The sequence below is a fragment of the Oncorhynchus nerka genome, linkage group LG20 (assembly GCF_034236695.1).
Source record: "Oncorhynchus nerka isolate Pitt River linkage group LG20, Oner_Uvic_2.0, whole genome shotgun sequence".
In the NCBI taxonomy this organism is placed as follows: Eukaryota; Metazoa; Chordata; class Actinopteri; order Salmoniformes; family Salmonidae; genus Oncorhynchus; species Oncorhynchus nerka.
Genome location: NC_088415.1, coordinates 70,188,675 through 70,211,972, shown reverse-complemented (window position 1 = coordinate 70,211,972; position 23,298 = coordinate 70,188,675). Strand labels below are relative to the sequence as shown.

The following is a 23,298-nucleotide window of genomic DNA, read 5'->3' as shown; positions in this document are numbered from 1 at the left end:
GTATGGAAACGTAAGCTAGATCTAGTTATCCTGAAATGTATCAAGTAATACATTGTCACATTTTCTTTGTGCTACAATCTTACTGTTGTGCCTTTTGTAGTGAAAATTCTACTCTGTATTTCATATAGTTTTGTGATGTATTTTTTTTAGGAGAGAGGACGCTGGTCTCCTGGTGTATAAAGACCATCTGCCTGTGAGTCAGGTGGTAGTTGGTGACACTAACCGTGCTGGCTCTGAGGCTAAGCTGACTGTGGGTCCACTGCGTTGTCAAGGAGATGGTGAGTTTGTTATCAGTTCCACAACTTAGAATGCTAATCAGTAATGTACACAGGCAGTTATTCTTGTTTCCTGTCTGTTTCCCAGGTAACTACTGGAACGCAGCATCCTTCAACACGCCTGCATCATACCTGCACTTCCCTACCTTCCAAGGGGAGACCAGTGCTGACATCTCTTTCTATTTCAAGACTTCCTCCTCTTATGGCGTCTTTCTGGAGAACCTTGGCAATGCTGACTTCATCCGCCTGGAGCTAAAAGGTGAGTGTACTACTACTCAGTAACAGGTCGATATACACTACCTGTAGACCTGTATTATGGATGTGTGTGCAGTTCAGTATCAAAGTTCTACCTCCACATCTGCAAAAAAAAACTACCATTACAATATATAATGTATAGATGCAGTATAAATTCAGTGGTTTGGACAGTGTTAGTGAGGCTTATTCACAGTAGATATCGACCTAGACATTCCACTAAGACTTTCCTCTAAGTCAAAAAGGATCATGTCTATCTTGCAGCCACAAAACAAGAATCTCTTGTTCCTACTAAAAAACAAACCACCAGCCACTAAGCAAGTGTCACGTGTCATGTTCCATGAGAGCTACTGTAAAACAACATTCAGTTCTTAATAAATCTCCAGGGTCAGCTCTTGGGGACTGTAACAAGATGGTAGATTGAATTTTGGGGCACCAGTGTGTGTGTGTACTGTAGAGTCGGAGAACATGTTAGAAGACCAACCCTAGGGCTCTCCATAAAGGCTGCCATTGATCTCATCGATTGCAGGCCGTACTTCTTTCATTTTGTCATCAGATATTAAACTTTAGCGCTTTAGAAATGGCTGGAAGTCAGTATTAACTTAAAGTTCACCAGCACAGTGGGATCCCTGTTTGGAAATGGTATTGTTAGATCAAATTGGTTTCCAGTGACATTTAAGCATGATTTTTGAACTGGTGGGGAGCAGTTTCCTTCCGCTGGGAAAGATCAATGGTCAGAAATATCTTTGAGCTGCTTCCATCGCCTCAGGCCCCATTTGTTATTGTTTCTGACCCTTTTTCTCTGGCAGATTTCAAGCTTTACTGACGCCATTTTTTGGTGCAATGAGTTGACAGTATTTGAGCAGTATTATTACAGTGATTCAGTTGCTCTGAAGAAACAGTGTCTTTCGTTAGAGACACAGACAGAAAATATTCTTTAAAAAACATTTCATATTTAATAGTTTCCCCCCATTTTAATATTCACAAGGTACAGTATTAGTCTGCCAAGAGAAATGGATTTACTAAGCCCCTTGTAAGCTGTTGTATTTTAAATACTTTTTCACTCAAAACTCTAGAGTACCGTTATGCATTAGAATTTCTCTTTAGAGCTTGGCAATGGCAGTTGTTTTAATGAGACTTGGCCCCCCTCCAAAATTCTTCTCTGAGCTTCAGGAGGTTCTCTGCCAGTCCTGCAGGCCGAGCATCTGCTCTGAACAGGTGGATCTATGATTGACAGGGCTCCCCTATGTCATCTCCACAGCTTCAGTACATGCTCTGAATGGAGAACAAATGTAATCAGACAGCTCCCTTCAATATAGATCTATTGAGTCGGTTGGGAAATCAAATCAAAGAATGATTCTCCCAATGAAAGGTGGTCCAGGGTGAGACCCCTGGTTAGTGGAAAGCGCTCAATTACAATCCCTGTGAAATCTCATTACTCGATAGTAACTTGGATCTCTGTGATTGATGTGGATTAAACAATCAGAAAGGATGTTGAGTGATTACAGACAGGTTGTCGGTATGTGACGTTTGTCTCGGTGGAATTGGACCCAACAGGGGGTATGATGACACTTGTCAGCAGTGTTTCAATGAAGTAAATGACGATTGACAGAGGGGAAAATGAGCAAACTGTGCCGCTGTGAAGAGATCTATCTCACTACTGGAGTATTTGTCTGCCTTACGCATTTCTAGGTGTCATGGTCTGATAGGTACTTGTCAAAAACCCATCTAGAAAATTTTAAATTTTTCAGAGCTATAAATGCAATATTGTCAGTCTTTCATGTTTCAAATCATCATGATACCAGCAACAATATTTCAAGGCCTCCGACATTTCAAAGTGTAAATTGAATGCCAGCTTACTTCACATTCATTGAAAAGTCAATACTGTTATGTAAGCAGACCAAGGTTATTATTGTAAACAAAAACTGAAACTAAAAATGAAAACCAATAATCATAACCAATATAGTAAACCCGAAATCAAATACTGTAATGAACAAACCTGTTTGAAAAACTAAAACTATGCTGAAACTATTATCTTTGACTCCAAAACGAACTAAAATAAAATAAAAACCATCATGAATTATGTTTCGTTTTATACTGACCAAAAATATGAACACAACATGTAAAGTGTTGGTCCCGTGTTTCATGAGATGAAATAAAAGATCCCAGAAATGTTCCATACGCACTTAAAGCTTATTTCTCTCAGATTCTGTGCAGAAATGTGTTTATATCCCTGTTAGTGAGCATTCTCATTTACCAAGATAATCTATCTACCTAATAGGTGTGGCATATCAAGAAACTGATTAAACAGCATGGTCATTAGACAGGTGCACCTTGTGCTGTGGACAATAAAAGGCCACTCTAGAATTTGCAGTTTTGTCACACAACAAAATACAACAATTCAACAGATGTCTCAGGTTTGTCTCAAGTTTTTAAGGTTCGTGCAATTGGCATGCTGACTGCAGGAATGTCCACCAGAGCTGTTGCCAGATCATTTAAATATTAATTTCGTTACCATATGCCACCTCCAACATCGTTTTAGACAATTTGGCAGTACGTCCCAACCAGCCTCACAACTGCAGACCACATGTAACCACGCCAGCCCAGGACCTCCAAATCTGGCTTCTTCACCTGCGGGATCGTCTCAGACCAGCAACACAGACAGCTGATGAAACAGTGGGCTTGCACAACTGAAGAATTTTTGCAGAATCTGTCAGAAACCGTCTCAGGGAAGCTCATCTGCATGCTCATCGTCCTCACCAAGGTCTTGACCTGACTGCAGTTAGGCGTCATAACTGACTTCGGTGGGCAAATGCTCACCTTCGTTGGCCACAGATACGCTGTTCTCTTCACAGATTAATCCTGGTTTCAACTGTACCGGGCAGATGGCAGACAGCGTGTATGGCATCGTGTGGGCGAGCGGTTTGCTGATGTCAACATTGTAAACAGAGTGCCCCATGGTGGCGAGGGGTTTTTGGTGTGGGCAGGCATAAGCTATGGACAACGAACACAATTTCATTTTATCGATGGCAATTTGAATGCACAGAAATACAGTGACGAGATCATAAGGTCCATTGTCGTGCCATTCATCCGCTGCTATTACCTCGTGTTTCAGCATGATAGTGCATGGCCCCATATCGCAATAATATGTACACAATTCCTGGAAGCTGAAAATGTCCCCGTTCTTCCATTGCCTGCATACTCAAACATGTCACCCATTGAGCATGTTTGGGATGCTCTGGATCTATGCGGGCGTTGTCAGTTCCCAACAATATCTAGCAACTTGGCACAGCCATTTAAGAGAAGTGGGACAACATTCCACAGGCCACAATCAACAGCCTCTATGTGAAGGATATGTGTCACGCTGCATTCAATTCTCTGGAAAAAGCTCTGGTGGACATTTCTGCAGTCAGCATGCAAATTGCACACTCCCTCGAAACTTGAGACATCTGTGCTGCCGTACCAAGCAAAAAGGCAGTAACTGCTCATTTGGTCAAAAATTAGTTAATGTGTAACAAGTGCACTGAGAGTCGGGAAGCAAGTACAGGGAGTGAGTGTTTTAATAAATAAACAAAACAATAAACACGAAACACAACGCACCAACATGAAACAGAGTCAATAACACCTGAGGAAAGAACCAAGGGGAGTGACAGATATAGGGAAGATAATCAAGGAGGTGATGGATTCCAGGTGAGTGTCATGAGGCGCTGGTGCTCTTGATGATGGTGACAGGTGTGTAGGATAATCAGCAGCCTGATGACCTAGAGCCCAGAGAGGGAGTATACGTGGCAGTACCCCCTCCCTGACGTGCAGCTCCAGCCGCAGGATGCCAACAAAGGGGACGAACCCGGGATCAAGAGCGGACCAGTCACCCTTGCTGAAGCGCGGGAACCTGTCGAGCCGGCTGGGGGCGCGGGAACCTGTCAAGCCGGCTGGGGCACGGGAACCTGTCGAGCCACCTGGGGCGCGGGAATGTGACGAGCCGACTGGGGCGCGGGAACCTGTCGATCCGGCTGGGGCGCGGGAATCTGACAGACCGGCTGATGCATGAGAGCCTGGCGAGCCGGCGGAGGCATGAAAGCCCGACGAGCCGGCTAGCCTGGCGATCTGGCAGAGGCATGAGAGCCTGTGCGGCTCCCGGACTGAAGTCATTTACACTGACACACAAAAGAAAAAAACACTCCCTGATGCTTCCCATAGGTGAGGTGATAATCTGTAATGATGGGGCGGTGAGTCGGAAGCAGGTGCAACGTTTTAATAAAACAACAAAACCAAGAACATGACACTAACATAAGGCAGACCGCCGATACACAAGAACAATACCAACTGGAGAGTGACATATAAAGGGGAGGAAATTATGAAGGTAATGGAGTCCAGGTGTGCATAATGATTCTCAGGTACGCGTAATGATGAGTGCTAGGTGTGCGTAATGATGAATCCCAGGACCGGTGGTTAGTAACCTTAAATACTTGTTTAATCATGTGGACAAGTATCCTGCCTCTATTGCATTGTGTTTTAGAGACAATTGGGGTCATGTTAGCAGTAACTGCATAATGTAACTGTGAAACCAAGGTAAATAAAAGCAATTTTTCTCAGTTCCATGCTATGAGCAGTTATTTACTTTTTGCTTGCTAGGGCAGTGTGGTATTGTGTTGTGTGACAAAACTGTCCCCAGTACAAGGTGCACTTGTGTAATGATCATGCTGTATAATCAGCTTCTTGATATGCCACACCTGTCAGGTGGATGGATTATCTTGGCAAAGGAGAAATGCTCACTAACAGGGTTGTAAACAAATTTGTGCACAAAAATGTAAGAGAAAAAAGCGTTTTATTATTATGGAAAATGTATATTTTATTTCAGCTCATGAAACATGGGACCAACACTTTACATGTTGCGTTTATATATATTTTTCAGTATAAAATATAGTCATCGCATAACTATTCACCCCCTTTGTTTAGGCAAGCCTAAATTAGTTCAGAAGTCAAATTTGGCTTAAGAAATCACATAAGTTACTCACTCTGTGTCAAATAATAGGGGTTGACATGATTTTTGATTGACCACCTTTCCTCTGTCTCCCATACATACATCTGTAAGGTCCCCGAGTCAAGTATTGAATTTCAAGCACAGATTCAATAAAGACCAGGGAGCTTTTTGAAAGCCTCAAAGAAGGGCAGTGATTGGTAGATGGGTAACAATAACAAATGAGACAGTGAATATATCTTTAACCATGGTCAAGTTAATAATTGTGTTGTGGATGATGTATTAAAACACCCAGACACATCAAAGATGCAGTCTTCCTTCTGAACTGAGCTGCAGGACAGGAGGGAAACTGCTTAGTAATGTCACCATGAGGCCATTGGGGATTTTAAAACAGCTACAGAGTTCAATGGCTGTGATGGAAGAAAACTGAGGATGGATCAACCACATTGTAGTGACTCAATAATGACCTAAATGACAGTGAAAATAAATGGGATGGAACTAAGCACAAGCAAAATCCTAGAGGAAAACCTGCTTCAGTCTGCTTTACACCAGACACTAATACCCTGACTACATCACTCGCTTTGCAAAATAAATTTAGAAATCTATGTTATTCAATTATTGCACACATCGTCTGCGTTGCCAAGGGCTAAAATAGAAGTCCTTTCTATTTCTGATGCAGATCGCACTGCAAAAACTGCCTCTCCCATCTCCCCATTGGTTTATAGAAGCAGGTACTCACATGCCATCTCCTAATTGGTTATACCCACGTGGATGATTGAAAGACGAACTGTGTTGCCAGTTGTCGTGGTAATACTATGAATGTTTAAATGCCAATCACAATGTAATTTCAAAGATGAAAAGGCCTGGAAGGAGGAGAGATGACTAGAAACGATTCGGTTGACCGTTTTATGTGTGAATTAATTGTCGGAGTAGAGGACCTTGTGCATTTCAGGTAAAAAAATAACAACCTAATGTTTATATCCCAGCAACAGCAAGCTAGCTAAATAGGACAAATTAGCTAGCAAGTGCAAGTTAACTAGCTAAATTGTCATAAATGTTTAATGCTTTTCGACCTGTCCCCAAATTAATGTCATTGGTTCAGAGTTTGTTTTGATATTTTAACCTGCGTGTCGTGATCGCATTTGGTGTAGGGGGACAAAATAAATGTATGCACGATGACGTACGCACACAGTCGGTTTGGGTTCCGTGTAAGAGAGAAGTTCAGGACAATAACAGAGATGGGCGCCTCGCTTCGCGTTCCTAGGAAACTATGCAGGATATTTTACATTCTTACCCCAGGTAATCTTAGGTTTTATTACATACAGTAGGGAGGAACTATTGGATATAAGAGCAACATCAACTCACCAACATTACGACCAGGAATACGACTTTCCCAAAGCGGATCCTCTGTTTGGCCTACCACCCAGGACAATGGATCGGATCCCAGCCGGTGACCCAAAACAACGACTCTGTAGAAGAAGGGGCAGACGGAGCGGTGTTCTGGTCAGGCTCCTTAGACAGGCACATTGCGCACCGCTCCCAAGCATACTACTCGCCAATGTCCAGTCTATGTAAACTGGAAACCACATATCCTGAGGCTGCATTTATTGTAGCCGGCGATTTTAACATGGCTAATCTGAAAACAAGGCTCCCCAAATTCTATCAGCATATCGATTGTGCTACCAGGGCTGGCAAAACCCTAGACCACTGTTATTCTAACTTCCGCGACGCATTTAAGGACCTCCCCCGCCCTCACTTCGGAAAAGCTGACCACGACTCCATTTTGTTGCTCCCTGCCTATAGACAGAAACTAAAACAGGAAGCTCCCGTGCTTAGGTCTGTTCAACGATGGTCTGACCAATCGGATTCCAAGCTTCAAGATTACTTCGATCACGTGGACTTGGATATGTTCCGCATTGCGGCAAACAACAAAATTGACGAATACGCTGATTCGGTGTGCGAGTTTATTAACAAGTGCATCGGTGATGTTGTACCTACAGCGTCTATTAAAACATTCCCACACCAGAAACCATGGATTGATGGCAGAATTCGCGCAAAACTGAAAGTGCGAACCACTGCTTTAAATCAGGGCAAGGTGACTGGAAACATGACCGAATACAAACAGTGTAGCTATGCCCTCCGCAAGGCAATCAAACAAGCTAAGCGTCAGTACAGAGACAAAGTGGAGTCGCAATTCAATGGCTCAGACACGAGAGGTATGTGGCAGGGTCTACAGTCAATCACGGACTACAAAAGAAAAACCAGCCCCATCGCGGATCACGATGCCTTGCTCCTAGACAGACTAAACAACTTTTTTGCTCGCTTTGAGGACAGTACAGTGCCACTGACACAGCCCAATACCAAAACCTGCTGGCTCTCCTTCACTGTAGCCAACGCGAGTAAAACATTTAAACGTGTTAACCCTCGCAAGGCTGCAGGCCCAGACGGCATCCCCAGAGCCACGTCCACAGAGCATGCGCAGACCAGCTGGCTGGTGTGTTTACAGACATATTCAATCAATCCTTATCCCAGTCTGCTGTCCCCATATGCTTCAAGAGGGCCACCATTGTTCCAGTTCCCAAGAAAGCTAAGGTAACTGAGCTAAATGACTACCGCCCTGTAGCACTCACTTCCGTCATCATGAAGTGCTTTGAGAGACTAGTGAAGGACCATATCACCTCCACCCTACCTGACACCCTAAACCCACTCCAATTTGCTTACCGCCCCAATAGGTCCACAGACGACGCAATCGCCATCACACTTCACATTGCCCTAACCCATCTGGACAAGAGGAATACCTATGTAAGAATGCTGTTCATCGATTACAGCTCAGCATTTAACACCATAGTACCCTCCAAACTCGTCATTAAACTCGAGACCCTGGGTCTCGACCCCGCCCTGTGCAACTGGGTCCTGGACTTCCTGACGGGCCGCCCCAGGTGGTGAGGGTAGGTAACAACATCTCCACCCCGCTGATCCTCAACACTGGGTCCCCAACCAGGGTGCGTTCTCAGCCCTCTCCTGTACTCCCTGTCCACCCACGACTGCGTGGCCATGCACGCCTCCAACTCAATCATCAAGTTTGCAGATGACACTACAGTGGTAGGCTTGATTACCAGCAACAACGAGAAGGCCTACAGGGAGGAGGTGAGGGCCCTCGGAGTGTGGTGTCAGGAAAATAACCTCACACTCAATGTCGACAAAACAAAGGAGATGATCGTGGACTTCCGGAAACAGCAGAGGGAGCAGCCCCCTATCTACATTGACGGGACAGTAGTGGAGAGGGTGGAGTTTTAAGTTCCTCGGCGTACACATCACGAACAAACTGAAATGATTCACCCATACAGACAGCGTGGTGAAGAAGGCGCAGCAGGGCCTCTTCAACCTCAGGAGGCTGAAGAAATTTGGCTTGTCACCAAAAACACTCACAAACTTTTACAGATGCACAATCGAGAGCATCCTGTCAGGCTGTATCACCGCCTGGTACGGCAGCTGCTCCGCCCATAACCGGAAGGCTCTCCAGAGGGTAGTGAGGTCTGCACAACACATCACTGGGTGCAAACTACCTGCCCTCCAGGACACCTACACCACCCGATGTCACAGGAAGGCCAAAAAATATAATCAAGGACAACAACCACCCCAGCCACTGCCTGTTCACTCCGCTATCATCCAGAAGGCGAGGCCAGTACAGGTGCATCAAAGCGGGGACCGAGAGACTGAACAACAGCTTCTATCTCAAGGCCATCAGACTGATAAACAGCCATCACTAACATTGAGTGGCTGCTGCCAACATACTGACTCAACTCCAGCCACTTTAATAATGGAAAAATTGATGTAATCAATTTATCACTAGCCACTTTATATTATATAACGTTTACTTACCCTACATTACTCATTTCATATGTATATACTGTATGCTATACCATCTACTGCATCTTACCATCTGGATGTAATTAAATGTATCGCTAGCCACTTTAAACAATGCCACTTTATTTAATGTTCTCATACCCTACATTACTCATCTCATATGTATATACTGTACGCTATACCATCTACTGCATCTTGCCATCTTGATATAATGTATCACTAGCCACTTTAAACAATGCCACTTCATATAATGTTTTCATTCCTACATTACTTATCTCATATGTATATACTGTACTCTATACCATCTACTGCATCTTGCCTATGCCGTTAGACCATCACTCATTTATATATTTTTATGTACATATTCGTATTCATTCCTTTACTCTTGTGTATATTAGGTAGTTTTTGTGAAATTGTTAGGTTATATTACTTGTTAGATATTACTGCATGGTCGGAACTAGAAGCACAAGCATTTCACTACACTTGCATTAACACCTGCTAACCATGTGTATGTGACAAATAGATTTGATTTGGAAACAAAGCCAAATCTACACTGGAGTTGCTTACCAAGAAGACAGAGAATGCTCCTGAGTGGCCAAGTTACAGTTTTGACTTAAATCAGCAGTGGAACTTATGACTCTGGAGATGGGAAAAGGACCGATGAAACAAGGGGACAGTTTGTGGGACTCTATCCGAAGGGGCAGGGGGCTGTGTGGACAGCCATACCCTCTGCCCAATGCGATAGCGGGGAGCTGGGGTCCGACGACGGTCCGCTCATCAACGACACCTGGAATTGGTCTTGAGAATAGCCGCCCTGGCTCTTCCAGGTACGTTAACAGCGGCGGACAAACATCTGGGCCGAGGGTACGCTGACCTCCTGCTCTTGTTCACGGAAGAGTGGAGGCTGATACCCCATGGAGCACTCGAAAGGGGAGAGTCCCATGGCAGAACTAGGAAGAGTGTTCTGGGCCTACTCCACCCAGACTAGTTGACAGCTCCAGGTAGTGGGGTTGGTTGAGACCAGGCACCTTAAGGTGGTCTCCAGGTCTTGGTTTGCTCACTCCGACTGACCGTTAGTTTGGGGATGGAATCCGGATGACAGGCTGGCCAACGACCCTATAAGGGTGCAGAATGCCTTCCAGAACTGAGACGAGAACCCCAATTGGAGACCATGTCTACCGGGAGTCCATGGATCTGGAAGACATGCTGCACAATAAGCTGGGCTGTCTCCTTGGCAGAAGGTAGTTTGGGGAGAGGAATGAAATGGGCAGCCTTGGAGAACCGGTCGACTACCGTCAGAATGACAGTGTTGCCATCAGACGGAGGGGGCCCAGTGACAAAGTCCAGAGATATAAGACCAGGGACGATGAGAAACCGGTAGTGGCTGCAGGAGGCCAGAATGAGCTTGCCGTGGAGTCTTGTTTTGAGCACACACAGTGCATGCGGTGACGAAGGAAGAGACGTCAGGGACCATTGTGGGCCACCAGAAATGTTGTCGAAGGAAGGCTAGTGTACAACCGGACCCTGGATGACAGGACAGCCTGGAGGAATGAGCTCATTCCAGGACCCGGGACCGGACTGGATTAGAGACAAACAGCCGGTTATCCGGGCCTCCTTCACGTCCAGGCTGGGAGTGTTGTGCCTCACAGACCAGGTTCTCAATACCCCAATCCACAGTGGCGACAAGGCATGAGGTAGGGAGAATGTTTTCAGAGGTCGAGGGTGTGGCAGAGGAACTGTATAGGCGGAAGAGGGCATCAGGCTTCACATTCTTTGACCCTGGGCGGTAGGAGATGGTGAAGTTAAATCTGTTGAACAGGAAGGCCCACCGGGCCTGCCTGGAGGTGAGGCGCTTGGTTGTACAGAGATTTTCCAGGTTTGTATGGTCGGTCCAGACCAAGAATGGCTGTTCTGCTCCTTCCAGCCAGTGCCGCCACTCTTCTAATGCCATCTTCACAGCCAGGAGTTCTCGGTTGCCAACATTGTAGTTCCTTTCAGCAGGATTGAGACGATGGGACAGGAAGGCACATGGATGAAGCTTCTGGTCCTGGGCAGATCGCTGGGACAGGATGGCCCCCACTCCAACATCCAAAGCATCCACTTCCACCACAAATTGATGCGAGGGGTCCGGATGGACCTCCTCCCGAAAGAGCTGCCTTCGGAAACTTCCGGATTCCATAGGTGAACGCGCCATATCGGGTGCATGAGTGTGCCCGAGACCAGACCTCCTCTCACTCTTGTGTTCCCTTAGGTAAAGGCGATAAGGGAGTCGAGGTCCACAGGCAGTTCCCTAGAAGCTAGCTCATCCTTAACCTCCTCAGATAATCCGTGCAGAAGAGTATCGAAAAGAGACTCCGGATTCCAGGCACTCTCAGCGGCCAACGTGCAAAAGTCCATTGCATAGTCTGCCACTCTACGGGAGTTTTGACGTAAGACGAGCAGTTTACTGGCCGCCTTTCTCCCGGAAACCAGAGATTCAAATACCTTTCTCACTTCTGCCATGAAGCCCAGGAGAGCCCCCTTCCCGACATTAGCGTAATAATATATGCCATCTGTGATCTGTCTGAAGGAAACAGAGATCGCTGTAGCTCAAAAACAAGCAAGCACTGAGAAAGGATTCCCCGAATTTCACTCCGGAGGTGGTAAGCGGGGTTCTCGGGGAGCCGGGATAGGCTGTACAATCTCACCACAGATAGGGGAAAAATTACTGTGTGACTGGGGTTTTTCAAAGATGGCAGGCAGCCTCTGAGCTAACTACCTGATTTGCTTCATAATAGACTTTAACCCATGGTCATGGCATTCTGTCAAGGAAATGAGCCCTTCCAAAAGGACCTGTACCAACTCCTCATGTCTCCTAATGGTGACTCCCTGCAGGGAGACAGCGTGGCAGAGCTGGTCCAAGTCTGCTAGGTCTGTCATGGCCAGTTCGTACTATCAAGGCACAAGGCGAGACCCAGATGCAGACACGGGAGGCAGATGGTTGGAGTCTTACAATGTTTATTAATCCAAAGGGGTAGGCAAGAGAATGGTCGTGGACAGGCAAAAAGGTCAAAACCAGATCAGAGTCCAGGAGGTACTGAGTGGCAGACAAGCTCGTGTTCAAGGCAGGCAGAATGGTCAGGCAGGCGGGTACAAAGTCGAGAAACAGGCTCAAAACCGGGAGGACTAGGAAAAAGGTGAATGCAAACAGAAGGAGAACGGGAAAACCCGCTGGTAGACTTGGAAACATACAAGACGAACTGGCACAGAGAGACAGGAAACACAGGGATAAATACACTGGGGAAAACAAGCGACACCTGGAGGGGCTGGAGAGAATAATGAGGACAGGTGAAAAAATAATTGTACGCAAGTATAAACACCATGGGACCACGATGCCGTCATACCGCTCAGGAAGAAGACGCGGTCTGTCTCCTAGAGATGAACGTACTTTGGTGCAAAAAGTGAAAATCAATCACAGAACAACAGCAAAGGACCTTGTGAAGATGCTGGAGGACACAGTTACAAAAGTATCTATATCCACAGTAAAATGACTCTTATATCGACATAACTTGAAAGGCTGCTCAGCAAGGAAGAAGCCACCGCTCCAAAACCACCATAAAAACTCCAGACTAGGGTTTGCAACTGTACATGGGTACAAATATCGAACTTTAGGAGAAATGTCATCTGGTCTGATGAACTGTTTGGCCATAATGACCATCGTTGTGTTTGGAGTAAAAGGGGAGGCTTGCAAGCCGAAGAACAGCATCCCAACCGTGAAGCACGTGTGTGGCAGCATCATGTTGTCGGGGTGCTTTGCTGCAGGAGGGACTGGTGCACTTCACAAACTAGGTGGCATCATGAGGAGGAGAATTATGTGGATATATTGAAGCAAAATCTCAAGACATCAGTCAGGAAGTTAAAGCTTGGTCGCAAATGGGTCTTCCAAATGGACATTGAACCCAAGCATACTTCCAAAGTTGTGGCAAAATGGCTTAAGGACAACAAAGTCAAGGTATTGGAGTGGCCATCACAAAGCCCTGACCTCAATCCCATAGAAAATTTGTGGGCAGAACTGAAAAAGCATGTGCGAGCAAGGAGGCCTACAAACCTGACTCAGTTACACCAGCTCTGTCAGGAGGAATGGGCCAAAATTCTTACTTATTATGAGAAGCTTGTGGAAGGCTACCCGAAACATTTTAACAAAGTTAAACCATTTAAAGGGATTGTTACCAAATAGCAATTGACTGTATGTAAATTTCTGACCCACTGGGAATGTGATGAAAGAAATACAAGCTGAAATAAATCATTCTCTCTACTATTATTCTGACATTTCACATTCTTAAAATAAAGTGGTGATCCTAACTGACCTAAGACAGGGAATTTTTACAAGGATTAAATGTCAGGAATTGTGAAAAACTGAGTTTAAATGTATTTGGCTAAGGTGTATGTAAACTTCTGACTTCAGCTGTATGAAATGAGTAATGCGAGATATGTAAACATTCTTAAAGAGGCATTATTAAAGTGACTAGTGTTCCATTTATTAAAGTGGTCAATCATATCAGGTCTGTAGGTAGGCAGCCACCTTTCTGTGCAAGTGGTGGCTGTTGAAACATCTGATGGCCTTGAGATAGAAGCTGTTTTTCAATCTCTCTGTCCCAGCTTTGATGCATCTGTACTGACCTCGCCTTCTGGATCGAAGCGGGGTGAAAAGGTAGTGGCTCTGGTGGTTATTGTCCTCTTTTTTGCCTGTCTGTGACATCGGGTGTTGTAGGTGTCCTGGAGGGCAGGTAGTTTGCCCCCGGTGATGCGTTGTGTAGATCGCACCACCCTCTGGAGAGCTCTGCGGTTGTGGGTGGTGGAGTTGCCGTACCAGGCTGTGATACAGCCCGACAGGATGCTCTCAATTGTGCACCTGTAAAAGCTGGTGAGTGTTTTTGGTGACAAGCCACATTTTTTCAGCCTCCTGTGGTTGATGAGGCACTGTTGCGCCTTCTTCACCACACTGTCTGTGTGCGTGGACCATTTCAGTTTGTCTGTGATATGAACACAGAGGAACTTAAATCTTTCCAGCTTCTCCACTGCTGTCCCATCAATGTGGATAAGGGGGTGCTCCCTTTGCTGTTTCTTGAAGTCCATGATCATCTCTTTTGTTTTGCTGATATTGAGTGAGAGGTTATTTTCCTGACACCACACTCCGAGGGCCCTCACCTCCTCCCTGTAGGCTATCTCGTCATTGTTGGTAATCAAGCCTACCACTGTAGTGTCGTCTGCAAATTTGATGATTGAGTTGGAGGCATGCATGGCCACGCAGTCATGGGTGAACAGGGAGTGCAGGAGGGGGCTGAGCACACACCCTTGTGGGGCCCCAATGTTGAGAATCAGCGGAGTGGAGATGTTGTTTCCTACCTTCACCACCTGGGGCGGCCCGTCAGGAAGTCCAGGACCCAGTTGCACAGGGTGGGGTCGAGACCCAGGATCTCAAGGTTAATGATGAGTTCGGAGGGTACTATGGTGTTGAATGCTGAGCTGTAGTCAATGAACAGCATTCTTATATAGGTATTTATATTGCCCAGATGGGATAGGTCAGTGTGCAGTGTGATGGCGATTGCATCATATGTGGACCGATTGGTGTGATCTAGGGTATCAGGTAAGGTGGAGGTGATATGATCCTTGACTAGTCTCTCAAAGCACTTCATGATGACTGAAGTGAGTGCTACGGGCGATAGTCATTTAGTTCAGTTACCTTAGCTTTCTTGGGAACAAGAACAGAAATACATGGTTTTGTGGTGGGACATGTGCCTGCAAGCTGACTCTGGGTGCCAACTGGATGGTGTTTCCTCTGAAACATTGGGGCGGCTGGCTTCGTGTTTCGGACGACACATGGCTCTTGACCTTTGCCTCTCCTGAGTCCGTAGGGGAGTTGCAGCGATGGGATAAGACTGTAACTGCCAATTGGATATCACGGAAAAGGGGTCAAAAATAAAAAATAAGTCAAATTAGGAACCACTTTGGCCACCCTGTGTAGACTAGATGTCATAGCCATGCATTTCTGGAGTATTGTCAGGCATTACATGCAAATGTATCTATATGTATTCATAATATATTTTACGTGACATTAAATATATTGAAATATAGTTTTTTTCCATATTGGTAATATAAACATGAAATATACATTTTTCTAAAACTTAAACTAAATAAAAACTAGCAGGGTAGATCTGAAACTAAACTGAAAATCAAATACAAATCTTAAAACTAATAGAAATAAAAACGAATATAAAAACACAAAACTATAATAACCTTGAAGTGGAAGTTCAGTTTCCCTAAAAATGCTTGTTAACTTTTTAACCACTCCCAAACAGACCAAGGTCTCTCAGACCAAGGCATAGGCCCCAGCTTAATCTTTGCTTCATAAACGACCTCCTTGACAGATTTCCACCTCATAATTCAGCTGTTTCTCACCCAAAGCGTACGTATCCCCTTTGTCCCCACTGGCTCATAAGGCAGAGACTAAACCTTTCCACTTCTGAAGATCTAAAGCCTGTTTATCAGACTCACCCAAAACCGTATCTGATGCCTTCCGCTCTGTCCTCTCCTGCCCAGCTGCCACGGTGGTGTCCTTTTCCTTTGATGTGGGCAACGGTCTGGTGGAGCTGAGTGTGAGGTCATCCACTCCTCTTAATGATGACCAGTGGCACAGGGTGGTGGCTGAGCGCAACGTGAAGGAGGCTGTGCTGCAGCTGGATGGGCAGTTCAAGGAGGTTCGCCCTGCACCCCCACAGGGTCACACTCGCCTGGAGCTTTACAGCCAACTCTATGTCGGTAAGACATCCTTCCTTCCTGCCTCCCACCACATAGGGTAATGATGATCAGGTTTATATGTCTATGTTTGTAAGACAACTGGTGCTCAGCTCATGGTGTTTGGACCCGACTTATACAGGCCCACACAGTTTACACACAGAAACAATGTCAAAAGCTATTAGGATGTCAAGTCAACAACTAACAAGTTTTAAAAAACTTGAGTTTACAATTTTTTTATCAGAAGTGTACTTGGTATCAAAGTTGTTGTAAACCAAAATGTCTAATGAGACTTTTTGTCATAAACGTTATCCTTCAGGTGCATCGGGTGGCCAGAGGGGCTTCCTAGGATGTATCCGTGCCCTGAAGATGAACGGTGTGACCCTTGACCTGGAGGAGAGGGCGAAGGTCACCCCGGGGGTGAAGCCTGGCTGCTCTGGCCACTGCACCAGCTATGGACAGCACTGCAGAAACGGTGGCCAGTGCATGGAGAAATACAACGGTTACTCATGCGACTGCACCTTGACGGCGTATGACGGGCCCTTCTGCACTGAAGGTAAAATATAGTCACAGCCATGTGAGAGAATGGTAACTCAAAATGTTTTCGTTTTATTTCAACTTCACAATGTTACAACTCTAACTTTACCCTTTGCTTTTGGGTGGCTAATATCAATTCGCGTGTCAATTTCTCAAACGTCTGCTGATATTTTGTATTGCTGCCTTGTGCCTAATGTGTGTATCAGACGTGGGTGGCTACTTCGAGAGTGGAACACTCGTTCGTTACGACTTCCTTCCCGAGGGGGGCCTTCCAGCCATCAGGGATGTGAAGGGCCTGTCTCCCCTGCTGCCCACGGAGGGCAACCTTACACAGGAGGAGCTGGTGTTCAGCTTCAGCACCTCCAACACCCCCAGCATCCTGGTCTACATCAGCTCCAGGACCCAGGACTACCTGGCTGTGGTGCTCAGACACAATGGTGAGAGGGCAACTGCTCAAAGGGTTTAAAATGCTTGAGAGAATGTGAGAGCAATACTGGCCATCCGTTTAAAGGGTTTGAAAGGCTTGGAAGGTGAAGTTAATGGTTTAGCCAGCAAAGAACCGCAGAATGTACAGGGAATTAGCTCAATAGCTAATTAAATAGTGCAACACACAGGTTGGGCATGGTTCGAGGCAGATGCATGAATAACTGAAACAGCAGAAAGAGAGAGTGATGGTCAATTTAGTATTTTAGCAATGTAGAGCTTAATTTAAAATACAATTGCCACTTGAGTTTGATACTCTAACCATGTTTCAAAGCCTGTGAGATAATGGGTGGACAACTATATGAATATGATTAAGACACATTGGGACTGACTGGGCATTCCATCTCCCTCTGTCAGGAACACTTCAGATCCGCTACAGCCTGGGAGGCCTGAGGGAGCCGTTCACTATCGACCTGGACCAGCGCAACATGGCCAACGGGCAGCCCCACCACATCAACATCTCCAGGCAGGAGAGGAACATACGGCTGCAGGTGATAATAATGAAGACGTTGCTTTATCTATCTATGGAGCACTTTTCAGCTGCAGCTCCAGGATGACCCTAGTGTTCCACTACCACAAAGGGTGATCTATCACACAGTGGGATTTGCCAATGTCCTGAAATGTATTTTCCCTCTGACTACTTTAGGCTGCAGGTAAAAATCTTAACAATGATGTAGTTTTAGCTAAAAAACATTTTCATTTTCATCAAGCAGTTGAAAGGTAGGACTCTAATGCTCCACTTGAGTCCCAGGTTGGGACCACTCTCAGACTAAATTAGACTTTCAAAAATATGAATCATTTTTATTTGGCGTACCCCTGGGGGTGCTAAGGGTCCAACACGGATCCCAAAAGGGTTCTACTTGGAACCAAATGTAACGGCTTTCTTCTGTGGACGAAGGAGAGGACCAAAGCGCAGTGTGTTTAGTGTTCATCATGTTTAATAAAGACGATAAACGTGAACACTACAAAATACAAAACAACAAATGTGAAAAAAAACGAAACAGTTCTGTCTGGTGCAGACTCACGAAGACAGAAGACAACCACCCACAAAAACCCAACACAAAACAGGCTACCTAAATATGGTTCCCAATCAGAGACAATGACTAACACCTGCCTCTGATTGAGAACCATATCAGGCCAAACATAGAAACGGGAAAACTAGACACACAACATAGAATGCCCACTCAGCTCACGTCCTGACCAACACTAAAACAAAGAAAACACAAAAGAACTATGGTCAGAACATGACACCAAAGGGGGTTATTCAAAGGGTTATCCTATGGGGCTAGCCAAAGTACCATTTTAGGTTCTAAATAGCTAGTATTTTTCTAAGAGTGTAGTGCTTTTTTCACCCCTACTTTACTTTTGCTCTTTTTTTTGGTTTTCCTATATAATTTATTCCATCCTGGCCAAATTTCCTCATCTGCTGGCATGCACCTCTCCTACAGGTGCATTCGGAAAGTATTCAGACCCCTTGACTTCTTCCACATTTTGTTATGTTACAGCCTTGATTCAGTTTGATAGCTACACAGACTATAGATATAGCACTTTTCATAAAGCAGTTCAAAGGTAGAACACTAGTGCTCTGCTATCAGGAAGGGAGGACACCCTTCTCGGTGAGAGGGATTTGCTGATACCATTAAATCCAAAATACATATTTGTTCTGTGTCCTCTCAGACTGCATTAGGCTTTTTGCAACACACCAGACCCACCTTTCCTGTGGAAGTGGTTTATAGTGCATTGTGCTTTTTAGCACAGTTTATTTCTGTTTGTTTATCGGATTTCGATAATGCATGATACACTGGCATCAGTTAGGATTTCCAGGCATATGCTGTTTAAAATACACCACTAGGTGGTAGTAATTAACAAAAATAAAATAGCCGGCTGTTGGGTTTATAACTGACTGTAATATAACATGATTGATGACCATATCGTGATGTTCTTTTCCAGTTGGACCATTACCCCCCAGTCAGCTACACTCTGCCTGCTGGCTCTGACACCAAGTTCAACCTGGTTAAAACTATATTCCTGGGCAAAGTCTTTGGTAAGTGTCGATATAATCCATGTATTCCTACTGGAGTGTAAATATAAGGAATGCTGTGTATCATGCGTGGAATCAATGTATTATTTACACGGAAGTCAGAGTTACTTGCATTGATCTCTTTGAATTTGTCCAAGAGTGATTAAATCAGGACTCTGGTTCTGTGTGTTTCTGAAAAAACACAAAACCATATATATATATTTTTTTTTTCCATGACTGAGTGATTGATCTTGTTTAGTCCAGGTGTATTAATATATGGAAAGAGGGCATCAAATATATCTGGTAATGGTGATGTCAGGGCAAGTGGGGCAGTGCCTGTTTTGCATGTTATTTTGGCATAAATACGTGTACATATCAGTTTAAAAACAATGTAAAAAAAGAAAAAGAAAAAGCTACATAAGAACATTGTCTCTTTTTTGCTATCTTGAGTAAGGCAGCTCCAAAATGCAGGTGTTTCAGCCTAGCTCAGTGTTTTCTGTGGTGGATGGGCAGCCAGCGGAAAATATAGAGCGTAGGGGTTGGTAATCTTCTCTAGTTCTGCCGTGATTGGCTCAGTGTTCTGTCACTCATGGGGACACTACGTTCAAGCCCCCCTTGGGTGCTGCCATAGATTTACATTAGAAGTGCCCATTCAAGAAGGCTCAAGGTTATTGGCCACAGATAAAATGATGTCAAATCACGTTATATCTACCGTAGCTTTGATTGGACTGATCATGTCAACAACATACTTTCAAAATCCTAGCTAGCAAGCCAGGCAAGCAGTCATCTTCATGAATTATGTCGCCAATCTACTGGCAAACAATTTTCAGTCTTTGTCATATGAAGAGAAATTATAGATAAAACGTATCTGTGATCATCGGCCATTGGACATAAACATTACACAACAAGTTGGAGATCGCAAATTCAACAATGAGTGGTTTGGAAGGAATCAGTTGCTAACTGCAAGCGTTGCAAAGCAATCACTATTTTTCTTCCCCTGCCTGCTATTCGGTGGAGAGGGTGTGTGGTCCAAGTCTGGGTTTAAGGGTCTCTTTTCCAAGCTTAAAAGGATAAACATTCACACGTAACACCATGGGAATTAATTGGCCATGCTGACAATCCAACATGACTTCTGCCGCATTCAAAACAACTGGAAACTCCGAACTGTGAAATCTTGGAACTTTGAATAAAACGAGCTCCAACTGGGAAAATATGCTTTGAACGGTCATCCAACAAAAAATTCCAAGTCGGGAAATTAGGACTCTTTTGAGAGCTCCGACCTGAAAATCACGGACGTCATGATTCAACCATGTTTTTTTTCAGTTCCCAGTTGTCTTGAAAGCACCAGAAATCCAGAGAAGTTTCATAACACATTTTGCCCACAAGAAGGACTCCTGTTGAAGTGAGCACAGCACAACAACGGAAAGGCCAAAAATGTCTTGTATGCTTCTGCATAAATTATGTAATATGCCAGGGAGATATGTAGCTAAGAAAGTAATACTAACTGTATTTTGTGTAGTAAGCTGTTAGTAACCTCACCCTAATAATTTGGTCCCTTTCCCCATAATACATTAGCCAACTGTTCTGACTTGGAGGTACACTTGTAGCCTATGGCCTGTTTTAGAGAAATGTCATCATCAAATATTGTAAGAGCTTTCATTGCCTGCTTACATGCCCCCTTTATTTATCCTACCTTTCTGACTTGGTGTACAGGGAGAATACTGTAAGAACGTCTCATTGTTTTGAATTATGTCGTTGTACATTTCAAAAGTGCTGAATAGTCATATCGTCTGTCTTAGCTCGCTCATTAATATCTTAATCGAAATGACGGATTTCCTCTTATCCGCTCATCGTTCCCTTATGCCATAGTTTGTACATCTCAATTGTCGGTAGAAACCACATGTTTAAGCAAGTCAGCCATATAAAAAGGCATTAAATGAGGCTGAGTTAACTGTTCCGCTGCCAAATAAGGCTCCACGGATAGCCAGGTATAGGGACAGATTTATGTAGGCCCTAACAGTTTGTGGGCACCATTTGTCATTGTTATAGTGCAATTCATGTATTGTTTAGCGTTGTGTAGTGGCTTTGCTGTCATGCATCTAAAAAAAATGGAGTGTGCTCCACCAAGATTTACAGGCTAAAATCGCCACTGCTGACTGATATAGTACACCTACTATAGTACACCCACACCACTCAGATAAACTCAGGGTAAAAAAGTGTGGATCATAGGGCCATCAAGAACCACACCACTGCAGCACACAGCTCGTCAGTATAGAGAAAGGTAGAATAGAAAACAGAATAAAGTGATGTGCGCATGGCATGGCGTGTTTGATTTCCACTAAGGGAGGGAGCAGCACCGTGTTAGCAGGAGTCAGACACCAGTACACTGATCCTATTCTGAGAACAGTAGAATGCCCCATTGTGCCTGGCTGGTAAAGCCTTACAACTTCCCAGAGTGCTTTGCTGCTGCACTCGATTAATAAATTAACAACAATCTCTGACATCATCCTCAGGGAGGGAGGGAGCACAAAAGCCCGGTCCTGATCCCCATCCTGTAATCCTTTACTCACATCCAGGTTTTCTCCGAGCCTCGTTCCGTTTGTGAATGTATTAGCTCACTTTATCCATGACATCATCATGTTTTCCCTGCCTGGTCTGGCTGTAAGGAAGAGAAGAGAAGGAAGGGAAAGGAGCTGGGCTGAATCATTTAGGGTGCATTCACATTCAGAGCTCGCTGGCTAACCAAGGCTTCAGGCACATAGACACCCTGGCAGATACACAGACAGGTTGGCATACAGACAGGTAATACACACAGGAAGACAGACAGAGAGATTGATAGACATATTGGCAAGAAGATAAACAGACTACTAGCAGGCAGAAAGGCAGCAGGGAAGATACAGAATGAAATGTTCCTGGCAGACAGACGAACATACAGGTAGCTAAGACATACTAAGCATGTCTCATAGACAGGCATACAGCGGGCAGTGGTAGCACTGTATAAGACAAGGACTTTTCCTCTGGATAGAGGGGCTGCGCCGTGGGGGCAGACTCAGAGTTAGCTCCACTTCATTCAGGGAGGACAACAGGGCAACCAGGTAATACTCTTCTGTATTTGACAAACTTGAGGTGGCATAGTGTTTTCAATAACAGCCTACCTGTAACTACACTGTAAATCTGTAGGTGTTGGGGACCCTTATGGTAAACCTTGACCTTGTGTTGTTGTTGCAACTCTTTGTTTCAGATATATTTATATTTTTTTGTCATTTCCTTTTCATGCAAGGTAGGCAGGCCTATGTTGTTTTTAACAAACATTGTCACTGTAGCCTAAGATGGTGAATACTTTTTCTGTAGATATGGCAATGTGTTTTCTGAAAAGTAGAGATAATGCATTGGCTAATGTTCCAAACAGGATGTGTTTGTCTTTTCAACTTAGGAGCATATGAAACATCCTTCTTACATGTAACTGTGAAATTACTCTTCTTTATCTGCCTTGGAGAATAACATATTGCAAAATAATTGGATACTCTGTTTTCCCTGGAGTATAACATATCTGCAGTAGGAGTCTCTGCAGTAGTTGCCTGTCTGGTGGAAGCTAGGGACAGGGAATACAGTATCACCAACCAGAGACTAGGTTCAAGTGAACATAAATCAAACTGGGGAGGCTTACGGTGTTGTGCTGAGTAGTAGTGCATCGTGGTGGTAGACTAGTATTAAGTGGTCAGGCAGCATCAGTCAGCAGCTCCAAGAAGAACTCCTATCTAATCTAGAAGTACTGTGATGGTTTTTCTTTTTTCTTTGTTTTAATCAGAAACTGGCCAGATTGACCCAGTCCTCATAGAGAAGTACAACACCCCAGGGTTCGTTGGCTGTCTGTCCAGAGTTCAGTTCAACAACATCGCCCCTCTGAAGGCAGCACTGAGGTCTGGCATCGTCGCCCCAGTGACCACCCAGGGCATTCTAGTGGAGTCCAACTGTGGGGCGTCTCCTCTCACCATCTCACCCATGGCTGCTGCCAATGACCCCTGGCACCTGGACTCAGGTACAGTAAATCACTGTGTTTCTATCTATCCCCTTTAATTGTCCCACCAATGGAACCATTTATTCCTATC

The 23,298-nt window shown here is 44.8% G+C and overlaps 1 protein-coding gene across 1 annotated transcript in view; it reads left to right on the top strand.

Moving 5' to 3' along the window:
• Nucleotides 1-23,298, top strand: part of LOC115103043 (contactin-associated protein-like 2) — a 66,587-nt gene that overhangs the window by 38,835 nt on the left and 4,454 nt on the right. Inside the window, exons 16-23 of the mRNA XM_065005719.1 lie at nt 151-278; nt 364-534; nt 15,955-16,173; nt 16,469-16,705; nt 16,893-17,123; nt 17,527-17,660; nt 19,120-19,213; nt 22,998-23,228. Of these exons, the coding sequence (XP_064861791.1) occupies nt 151-278; nt 364-534; nt 15,955-16,173; nt 16,469-16,705; nt 16,893-17,123; nt 17,527-17,660; nt 19,120-19,213; nt 22,998-23,228 (1,445 nt within the window). The remainder of the gene's footprint in view (nt 1-150; nt 279-363; nt 535-15,954; nt 16,174-16,468; nt 16,706-16,892; nt 17,124-17,526; nt 17,661-19,119; nt 19,214-22,997; nt 23,229-23,298) is intronic.